Here is an 11,462-nt window from a genome sequence, read left to right as displayed (position 1 = left end):
CTCTCCGTGTTTTGTGAGTATGAGCTCATGATTTCACTTGGATTTCACATGAGGTCTCGTTGTAAGCGGTTCTGAAAGTGATCCTGTCCAATTATGCTTTTGCTCACGATCTTTTTAAGAACTATTTTGTAATTTTGTATAGGATGGACTTAAATAATAACGAGTGTTTAACAGAGAAAAAAAAGCACTGACATTTAAAGTATGGTGCAATCAAAAGCTTATTTAAGCAAAGTAATTCTCATTAAACCTGAAATGCATGACAATAGTTTTTTTCCTCAATAGAAAGCTGAATGCTGATTATATCCAGAGAAAGACGAGTTATTACTCATCAGCAGAGCATTGATTCCTCAACAATTACTCAACAAGAGATTCAGCGAGGCACGCAGATTGCATTACAGACCTTTTGAACAAATGGAGAACAGAAGGACATAAATTAATTTGTCAGGATGCATTATTTCACAGTATTTTTGTAGTTATTCAATTTTAATCATCTGTGCAGCACCAGTTCCTAAACACCTCTAAAGTGCTGCAGGAGAGGGGAATTCAGGGCATCAGGGCACCGAGTCAAACATCTCGACTGGGACTGAATCTGAGGCATGTGTGTTTGGGTGTGTCTCACACACTGTCAGGGTGTTTTTGGGTGGGTGGGGGTAGCAGCAGGATGCTTGAGATGGGACAACAGCTGCATAGTTTGCAGCTTTTCTGGCCAGAGACTTTGCGCAATCTTACATTGTTTCCAATCCAATTTGGGAAAAGTTGAATGTTACTGAGAAACAAACATAATAATTTGACCAGAAATGGGTGTTTTTTTCTGTTTTATGGTTCCTGGCATTCACTTTTAATCTCAAATGATCTAAAGACACCCAAAGAAAGGATCAATTTTCCATGTCACTGGAAGCCATTAAACATAAGACATACTTTATGTATCCCAGATATGGGAACTTTACCAGAACTAATCAATAAACAGATGTTAAACAAGATGTAGCCAGTGTTTTAAAGAGTGTACACTGTAAAAAAACAGACAAACCAAAACAACCCCCCCCCTACCATCCAGCCACCTACAGTAATAGTGCAGCATGTGGTGTGCCAGAAAAATACAGTGAAATAACAGGACTTTACGATCACGGAAAAATAAAGAAATTTATTTAAACATGGAATTTTTTTTCTTGTTTTGGAAAATAGTCCTGTAGCTTTAAGTTTACACAGTATATATATATTAGGGGTGCAACGATACTCATATCGATATTGAACCGTTCGATACAGTGCTTTCGGTTCAGTACGCATATGTATGAACAATACAACATTTTTAATTTATTTTATCAACTTTTCTTCTGACGATGCTGTCTGTGTTGAGAGCTCAGTGGATCCGCGTTCGACTACTCCGCCTAGGCTGCACTGTCGAGCGCAGATCCACTGAGCGCAGCACAAGCTAGCAAGACAGAAGCTAAGCTGGTTGCAACATGGCAAATTGAACCTACCCCACCCTCATTCAGATCTGGCCTTTGGAACTATTTTGGTCTTCATGTGAAGTATGACCCTGAAGGTAAGCGAGTCATGGACAAAAGTAAAACAGTATGTTGGATGTGCCACGCAATGCTCAATTACATGGGTGGGAACTAGTGCGTTAGCGCAGTTAGCTCGTTAACGTGTTGACACCGTCCAGCCCCATGCACAGGGTGATCCGAGGTAGCTCGTTAACGGAGATTTGCCGTGTTGTGGCGTTAACGTCATTTCAGATTAACGCTGACAGCACTAGTGGGAACACAACGAATATGACAATTTTATAAGGTTGCCACGCCCACAGTGCTTATCTCAAGTACACACTTTAACCTGGTTCAATCTATAAACTGTTCATTTTCCACCCATTAAAATTTTCCATGTTGCTGGCTATCTGTTTGAACTTTTTCCACACTGAGCCCTTGTAAGTGTCCCTCTGTGTAAAGTCCGTCAAGCATCCCTCAGATTTGACAGTTAACTCGCATTGAATGATCCAAGTCTGTAATTTCACAGGCAATTAACATTTATTGTTCAATCTCATTAAACTTATGCATGCTTTAAGAATAAATCTTTACAGATTTTTTATTATTCCTTCTCCATAACGTCAGTTTTATGGTTCATTTGAAAATAAACAGCCCAATTATAAAATACAGTCTGTGAAATTACACTAATTATAATTGTTAACTGTGTTTTGACAGCTTACTAATATTTGCAGATGTTTTATACGTTATAAACATCAAACTTTCTGTGAAAAATGTACATTTTGTTTATTCCGTTTTTTTCCCCTATTTTGCAATTTTATTGATAATTTATTTACGGCTATGTGTATCAAACTTAACGGACAGAATGTTTTATTGCAGATTCTTTTCATTTTAAAGCATAAAGGAATGTTTTTACTTTAAAGTATCGAAGACCCTAGATTTCAGGCTACAATTGCAACTTCTCAAAAAATGATGATGAAGCTCTTGCATAAATCTCAGTGTTGTTGTCGAATATGTCAATTTACCAGGAATCAAGAAGGAGAAAAAGGAAACGATGCTGCCTCATGACTCAAACCCTCAGGCTTGCTCACACATGCCAAACGCACTCAGAGGATTGAGAGCCACCTGTTTGCCAAGTGATAGACGCAACAGATGCACTGTTGCCTGACCTCTGGCCAATTTACACATGTACGCATGCACGCACACAGCTTTTGTTGTTAAGGAAAACTGCTGATACAAGAACAAACGCACCCACCCACAATCACGACTGTTAATCACGCCGAATGCAAAGGCTGCTGCGTTTTGCGCAACAATACTGCCGTTCGTTTCAATTTGCAGCAATATTAAATAAGAAAATAAATAAATGCAAGAGATTTCTCACATATTTTTTATACATTTATTGAACAAATGATCTAATCAGTTAAAGTGTTTACGTGGAAGGTTACAGAGGTGGTTAGTGGCTGGCTGGAAGTTGAGGTGAGTTGGGAGGAGATGGTGGAGCTGCTACTTCAGGACCCGGCACATCCACCTGTGTAGAAAACAAAAACGTGAAAACAGAGAGAAGAGAAACTAACATTCCAAGACCGTTACATCCCCTCTCCATCCTACTTTCATCAGAAATAAGCTAAAATATCTTTTTGCATATATTTTTAAAAAGAAAGCTTCCGTAGTGGTGGTAGTGGGTTGTGGGGGCATGATGCCCACCGTGGGGGGAAATTTGGAAGAATCTGTTTGCAGTGTGGGCGGTGGTGTTTTGGCCAGCTGGAGGCAGACAGGGGACATGCCTCCCTACTGCCTGCAGCCGGCTCACAAAACGCATCCGCCCACGTCTCGCTGTTTTTATAAACCTGTTCCTGGAGAGTCCGTAGGCTGGCACATACTGGGGGTGAACCAAATAACACTAATCTTTCAACTTAATGATGTAACAAATTACGCCCGTCAAAAAGGCCAGACAATTTGACATTAGTGCAAGATTCAGTGGCTAGAAGCAGGGATGCAACACATAAATAACCAAAAAGTGTGCATTTTAAAAGAAAAACATTCGTGTAATCTAAGCAAATGAACCTTAACAAGTCCATTTAGATAACTGAAGTTTCTCTCTCTGTTGTCTAGATGTACGGCGGGTTTTAGTATTGAACATGTCATCTATTTTCTAAGTAAATATATTTCTAAAGCTGCTATTAACATGAAATTCTCACTGGCTGTTGGCAGCAACTCATCCAATCCACACACACAAAGAAATCAAACCATCGAGGTCCAAAGGCGCTGCATGTCACCCCAAAAGCACCACGCCAACAGTGAAGTTTGAAGGTGGGGACATCATGGTGCAGGGCTGTTTTTCAGCATATGGCACTTCCTTCATATAATTAGAGCAAGGATGAACGGACAAATTAAAATCTGCTTCCATCTACCAGGATGACGAAGATGAAACGAGGGTGGACATTTCAGGGAGAACATGCTCCCAAACACAGCCAAGGAAACTCTCAGAGAAAGAAAATAAAGCTGCTAGAAAGGCCGGGCCAATCATTGGACCCGAATCCAGCTGATGATCTACAGAAAGAACCCATGTAAGCCTGTTTGTGTGGAAGAATGGGCCAAAAGCTGTCGTCACCATCTATCTTTGATTTCTTTGCATGTGTGGATTGGGCGGGTTGTTGCTGACATCTGGTGAGAATTTCATCTCAACAGCACCCTAGAAATATATTTACTTAGAAAATTGGTGACGTGTTCAATATTTATTTTACCAGCTGCATGTCTATCAGAGAGAGAGAACTGTTGCAATTCCAAGTCCCCCCCACTTCATACCAGCATTATCATTTGCAAAACGGTGCCGAAGAATCATCTAAAGCAAAAGGACGCTGTGGGTCATTTTAAAGAGCAAACACAACATCTGTAACCCTCAAACGCTGCGATTTAAACTGCGCTCGAACGTCACGGTAAATGTTGTAATTTAGAAAATTGTTTTGGTAGTATGACATCATCTGATGAAATGCTGCTTTGACTTAAAACAGCTGAACAGTGAACACGAGTCACGAACATGGTGACTTTCACTGTAAAGACCGATCTACACTTCACAATATGATGTCAGGCACCAGAATGGTGACGATGCTAACAGAGTTACTGCTATCTATTCCTTTAACCTACCAGATTCCTAATAATTGATCATTAATAATCACACTTAAAGGCACAGGCTGAAATAAAAACACACGAACCTGGATTTGAAGCATTGCAGTGAATCCAGCCATTGTTTAACTGTTTAATAGTGAAGGTTGTTTCTCAGCCGTTTTTCCCTCCACATTAAGGAAAGGCAGCTTTATTTCAAAGAGCTGAGCATGACAAGAACAGCCAGCCTCGGGCTGCTTAAAAGGAATGAAAAACACTCATGTGGTCTTAAAATGACGTCTGTTTGCCACTGCAGGCTGCAGAAGAGAAGGAGAGGAGGTGCATTTGGCATGTCTGCCTGCATATGCTTTCTTATGGTGCAACATAGCTGTCCTTCAGAGATCTTCTAGGCCTCTTTCACTTTATAGCTCTTCCACTGATTAGCGGTAGCGACGTTCTGATAACACGGGACAAACGGGACAGGGCGGCTGGCCTTCGTACACCTCGTGTGCACGACAAACACGGCATGCATTAGAAGGTTGGCCGATAATATATAACAGTGACCTCCAAGACTATAAAACTGATGTGCAGCCTCTCCTGGAGGAGGTCTGCATGCTAAGCCTGCGCTCTTAAAAACTCCATAAATATATGATCCAAATATTTCACAATTTTAATATCAATCCAACTCAGGTCTTCAAACTTTTGTTCTTAAAAGTGCCATTTTCAATTCCCCGAGTATCCCATCTCTGTGTATAAAATGTAGGCCATGGAGCACAGTATATCATCAGTTGCCAAATTAAGTGCGTCTATTAATGAGTACATCTTTTTTTTTTTATTATTACGCAATCAGTGATGCACTGAGGATGCCAGAAAGGCTGCAGCGAAATCTATTTCGCCTAGATGGCTCCATCCAAAATTAACTCATAACCTAGTTTGAATTTGCAGAATTGATGCGTCTATCTTTCAGCGCTCGAGTCAAGCTCGGTTATGCAGACGGAGCGGATTCACCTTTCGCATCAATCCAGGCGTCTAGAAGTAGAGCCTTGAACATGCAGAGATTTAAAAATATTTTTCCCTCGGATCTTCACTCGGCGTTTGTTTTTGATGTCGACTTCAGAAAGCAGCCTTTGTCCTTCATGAGGAGGATGAGACCTGCCTTTTCCTTGAGATTACAGCCCGCAATACTTCCTGTCTCGGTTTTTGCCAACATAATAATGCAAAACAGAGTGCTAAATCCTAACCTCTGGCTACTGGACAAATACTCAACACCGTCCAGACATTAAGAGTTCTCTCTGGGCTGGTTTCAGTTCCTCAAAGCTAAAAAACGGAGACATTTGCTGTTCTTTTCTCAAACATATTTTTATTAGATTGAAGCACATTTGCTGTTCTTACCAGTTTCTCTGCCCGTTGCCTCAGTTTCCTCCAGACTGTGTGATGAGCCTGCAGAGAGAGGAAAACGTGACTTGGAGGCACATGTAGACACAATAAAGTGCTTTTTATACATCACACAATTCTTGGCAATTGTGCATGAAAAACTGTTGTAACAGATGGACAATCAAGTGCCATTTGATTAGCTTTTGTTCCACTGCTGCAACGCTTTTAAGGATATTAAAACAGAAAAACATGGACAATAAAGCCTTTATTTAATGTGGGCTGGACTGCTTTACATCACTTTTACAGTCCTAACAATCAAAGCACTAAAACATGTATGAAGTTTACAATCATATGTCACTCAACCTGCCAGTGTCCTTAGTATGTGCGAAGATACTGGAAGAAATAACTGGTTCCTATATATACAGCTTATACTAAACACACTTTCTCACCTGAAGCTGCAGAGGCAGGGAGAGGCCCTGTGCTCGACGATGGAGGCCCCAGGATCCCTGTCCCAGGCTGTGGAGGGCCGTCACCTCATACTGGGAGCACAGGCCTGTTCTGGCCACCAGGGGGCCCCCACTCAGGAGTACATGGTCGCCGCATCTACCAAAACGGTTACATGGTTGGTTGAGTTCAGGTAAGTGCAGGAATAATGAAAGATTCTACTCTGCCCGTCATGCAGTGCAATAAGGAAAGTTTCAGTCTACTGGTGTTTGCTCAGTGTCCAAATACTGTTACACATATTTGCTAAATGCAGAAGCACAGCCTGCAAAGTCAAAGGAGACGCAAATTCATAAACTCTAACTAAAGTTAGGATACCTGTCTCGAGTTTAGTACCAACTTCAGTGCCAAATAGTTCTCTTAGTTTAAGTGACTGCTCTTAAAGGTGGTCCCGCTCTTGATATGTTACTGCATATGACATATGACGATATCTGGATGTTGTGTTTTCTTTCTTGTACTGTGCGTCAGTTGTATCTGTTCGTTTATTTGAGCATGCATTGGTTGCGTTGTGTGCTGCTCTCTTGGCCAGGTCTCTCTTTTTGTACTCTGTTTATGTAAAAATGCAGCATCACCTGTAGAGCATCACTGTGCCTTTGGGATTTTGAGATGCTTTCTGTTCCACTTCTTCCTGCTTACACCTGCCAGAGTAGGAGAAAATACAACAAATAAAGCATTTAAAACTAAATGAGTCGTGAAAGGAGGTACGTGGAAGTGTCAGCTGTCTACACAGCTGAGCAGTACTCAGATGCCAGTCTACCTGCTGTGTGAGAAAGCCTCCAGTGCCACAGAGGGCGCCACTTCCAGAGGCTCCCAGGCCAGGTCTTGGTGGATGAGCTGCTGAGCTCCTCTGGTCAAAGAGCGTAATGACTCCTGAAAAGAAACAGATGTTTTGCTTGACAAACAGATCACCAGACAGTAAAACATCAGCTGATTTTTGAATGGAAAATCTCATTAAAGAGAAACTTAACATTAGCCGGATGTCACTACTTCTTACAGTAAAAACTACAACCTGCCTGAACAGTTGTAGGTTTTTCTAGAGTCGCAGGGCTTTTTCCAGTCGGGCTACCAAAATCTAACTCAGCCCTGCCCGTCGGGCTATCATAGAAAGGAAAAATATATGTCAATGCTTTTGCATTCTTTCGCAAATGTAGCTGGGTAATTATGTAATTAGCATTGAAGAGCCACTGTCAATGTCTCAATGTCACATGTTTGAATTTGCGCTTGTTTTTTGCTTTCACTTTCACTGTGCATATAGAGAGCGGCAGTATTGGCGAGTCACAGATTAATTGCGCACCAATTCCTCTGACATCGTCTTATCACTCATTAGCTCACTATTCAAACATGACAAGTGAAATCTCTCGCAGCAAACTTGAACATGTGATAGAGGCTGATTGCACAGAGAATCGCTGACCGTGATGTGTGTGTATAAAAACAGATGGATTTATGCAGGTATTTTAGTTCTGCAGAGCCAAATAAGACAGGTCAGGATGAAGAAGGGGCAGCCAAAGAAAAGCCGACCACAAAACGGAAAAGTTACGACAAATCAGACTATGAGGCCAAAAGAAAGCGCAGCTTTTTTGGTTTCATGGACAAAAGAATTTCTGTGGCTGGAATATGACGAGCTAAATAACGTAATGTTCTGCCGGGTGTGTCGTGAGTTTCCCTCGATATCTGAGTCGACAAGCACCTTTGTTACTGGGACCAGTAATTTTAAGAAAGACCCATCAGAACCCATGAGAAATGCAAGAAATGCATTATTGCCCAGTCTGCAATATCTTTCCCAGAACAAACACCAATTGCAAAAACATACTAAAAATAAACAAAGCACAACAAGAAGTCCTGAAAAATCTGTTTAGAACAGCGTACTATGTTCCACAGAGTGAACTACCATTGGCAAAATTTAGCCGTCTTTGCAAACTTCAAAAAGCAAATGTTGTAGATCTTGGTTCCACTTACCTCTTACCCGGGACTCCAGTGGAAATTTGAGATTCAGGATCTGAAGTTTTGTTTCCTTTACAATATTATACATTAAACTATAATATTGTAAAGGAAACAAAACATCAATCAGAAAATTGTTCTCTTTTTTTTTCGGGCTACTTAAATTTATTTTGGGCTACCAAAAACTGAAGAGAGCCTGCCAGGGATTTTGAAATTTTGCGAGCCCTGAGTTGTATTCAAGAGGCCATGAGTAGCTGCCACTGCAGTAAAACAGATGAATATTCACCATGTAGGTAAACAGAAATGATGTCGGCAGCAAATGCAGTGGCGTAATAGAGCGTTGGACCATACACGCACCTCAGAGGGAGTCCATGAGTCGAGCTGGGGGTCGAGCACCACGTCACAGCAGAAGGCCCCAGAGAGGACTGCAGGGAAATACAAAGTCAGCACAGCAGAAGCAGAAATGTCAAAGCAACATTTTCACTTAAAAAAATGCTTAAATATCAAATATCAAGATATGTAACATACGTCATTAACTAAACACTACCTTCTTATTTTTAATTATTTAACATCAGTCAACAAAGACCAGGTCAAACATCGAAATACTCGAGGTCAAACTTCTGAAGACACATACTCAGGGTCAGGGTAAACAGTGGTTTTCTACCTGGCACTTCCCGTGTGCTGAGCAGCTCCACAGTATAATCATCCTTGAAGGCGGTCTCCAGCACCTGACCCAGCAGGGCAGCACAGGAACGCCAGTACGCCTGAGCACAAGACAAGAGGACAGGACTAACACTCAAGTATTCACTTATTCTACAAACTGGCTTCCACGTCTTTACTGGACTTGCAGCTCTGATGTTCTGTTGTCAACAATATTTTCTTTTCTCAAATAAAAGGTGTGATCCTTCAGCAGCAAGCTGAATTTATGAGCGAAAGTTTGTCTGTTAAAGTACCTTGTTGACCAGTGTGGGGTCGTTGTCTTTAAACGTGAGCAGAGTGAGTGAGCAGGAGTGGGTGAGGGGCTGGTGGAGAGGCCATGGTTCTCCGTCCACAAGAGCCAGAGCTGAGTTTGTCACATGATGCTCCGTCAGGTCTGAGAGTGACAGAGCATTCGTTTGGAGTGAAACATGTAACAACACGTTATTAACACGTGCAACTGAAGCTTACGGTGGATAATTTATAATCGGTTTGTTCTTTTCACTCACGTCTGGCGCAGCTCAGCGGGGTGGACATTCCTTTGTTCATGACGAGCAGCGCACCGTCCAGCCCGGGGCCCTGCATGGACACCTCGATCTTCTCGATGCGGGGGTACAGAGCTCTCTGCCTGGCCTGCTCTCTGGAGAAGACGGCGTTACGCTGACTGCGTACCTCAGCCAGAGATGGCCGCTGAGCTGCCGCAGCGGATGCAAAGCCTGTGGATGGGCAGGATGGATGGAAAGAAGAACTTAAAGGAAACCAGAGTGTAAACGATCCTGTAATGTGAGGAAGTTGAACACACGACGTACAGGTAGCAGGTCTGCCGTTAATGGTTAATTGAAGTGAATTATCTATGTTATCTATATGTTGTAATTTATATTTTATTTCAGAGGCTCTTTTGATGTCGAAGATTGCTTTAGACCTTTATACAAATATTTATTGTACAATTATTTAAGGAAACAAAAGCTAAGAAGTCGACTTTTTTCATCATCATCATCATCATTATTACTTCGTCTGCTGTACCCAACCGTGACTCTAAAACAGAGTTTTAGAAATTGCCATGAGTTTGTACCGTTATACACCCGCGCACATACAAGGCGCTTTATTAGGTACACCTGCTGTCACTGAGCTGGACCTCCTTTCACCTGAAAAACTACTATGTACTTAACCTGTGCCTTCCTGTTATTGATTCAATAAGGTGCTGATAACATTCATCAGAGATTTTGCTCCACATTGACATGACAGCACCATACAGTCGCTGCAGATTTGTCGGCTGCACATCCATGATGGGAATCTCCTGTTCCAACACATCCCAAAGCTGCTCTAACATTTCTTGCGGTGACCCTCCTGTTTCCAGTACTTTCTCTTTACAATATATAACCGTAAAAAATATATCATATTTTATTGTATTACTTATTTCTATGACAATTAAATCCAGCTTTAAAGGAGCATTACTGCAGCTTACAGCTAACTGTCACAAGCCTGACCAGCTCCATATGCTAGTGCTACACGCATAACAACTTGTACTCACGTCGCTGGAAAACTCGACACACGGTCCTGCTCGCCATTTTCACGACTGTTCCTACAGCCACGCACAAAAAAATTACCTCAAACAGATACAACAGAGCAAACAAATAAATGTCTATTACAAACGTCTATGGTTGAAGGACGCCATGCCTGACTCGTGTGCAGCGCATATTTAGGTCCGTAGAGGAACTGATGTTTTCGGAAGCTAAAGTTCCACGTGTAAAACGACACGCTGTTTTAGCTTACGACAGCAGGTGTCGCTGCTGGCAGTCTTTTCAAAGAAGCTAATGTAATTTTGTATTAAGCCAGTCAATAAAATATATCGTTTACTTCTGTGATATTTTTACAGGCACTGTTCCTAACATATGGTGTCTAAGATGTATTTCAGCATCACTTCAGCTTCCATACCTTCCTAAGTGCTGAAAGACTTTTCCTCTTATTCTGATTGGAGGGAATCCAAAGTTATGATCCTGAATCTGGAGTCTCACATGCCCCCCTAGTTTCATCCTCTTAATGGACTCTAATGGCACTCCAAATTTGACAAATGCCCGCTGGATTTTTCAGGACCAGAATCTGCAGTAAGCGTTGGCACTAATGGCAACCGGCAGGGGCAGTAGCACAAGGACGACCAGCCAGGGGAATGCAGACGCAGGACCAAAACATCATAAATCATCTCGACGCAGGCCAAGGCAGTGCCAGATTACTGCTAAAGAGCAAAGCTGAAAGGCGGCTATGTTTTCTCAATGAGTGCAAATCTTATGACCTCTGGAGGTTAACATGAAAGGAGAGCGGTAACTTCAAAGACTGGGGAGGGGAAAAAAAACAAAAAACAAAGGCATTTTTTGA

At 41.9% G+C, this 11,462-nt stretch overlaps 1 protein-coding gene across 1 annotated transcript; it reads right to left on the bottom strand.

The window, feature by feature from the left end:
* Positions 1–2,860: 2,860 nt before the first annotated feature.
* Positions 2,861–11,410, bottom strand: mrpl39 (mitochondrial ribosomal protein L39). The gene is made up of 10 exons (XM_084921689.1): positions 10,621–11,410; positions 9,599–9,805; positions 9,347–9,486; positions 9,058–9,157; positions 8,751–8,818; positions 7,213–7,325; positions 7,028–7,093; positions 6,404–6,557; positions 5,973–6,020; positions 2,861–3,006 (listed from the first exon to the last, which is right to left on the bottom strand). The coding sequence occupies exons 1-10, from the start codon at positions 10,655–10,657 to the stop codon at positions 2,932–2,934; spliced, it is 1,008 nt and encodes a 335-aa protein (XP_084777815.1). The 5' UTR covers positions 10,658–11,410; the 3' UTR covers positions 2,861–2,931.
* Positions 11,411–11,462: the final 52 nt, after the last annotated feature.

The sequence above is a fragment of the Perissodus microlepis genome, chromosome 23, assembly GCF_051167445.1.
Source record: "Perissodus microlepis isolate ML-2025 ecotype Zambia chromosome 23, ASM5116744v1, whole genome shotgun sequence".
NCBI classification, from domain to species: domain Eukaryota; kingdom Metazoa; phylum Chordata; class Actinopteri; order Cichliformes; family Cichlidae; genus Perissodus; species Perissodus microlepis.
Note: the sequence above shows the minus strand (reverse complement) of the source record. Positions and strands in the feature narration are given on the sequence as shown.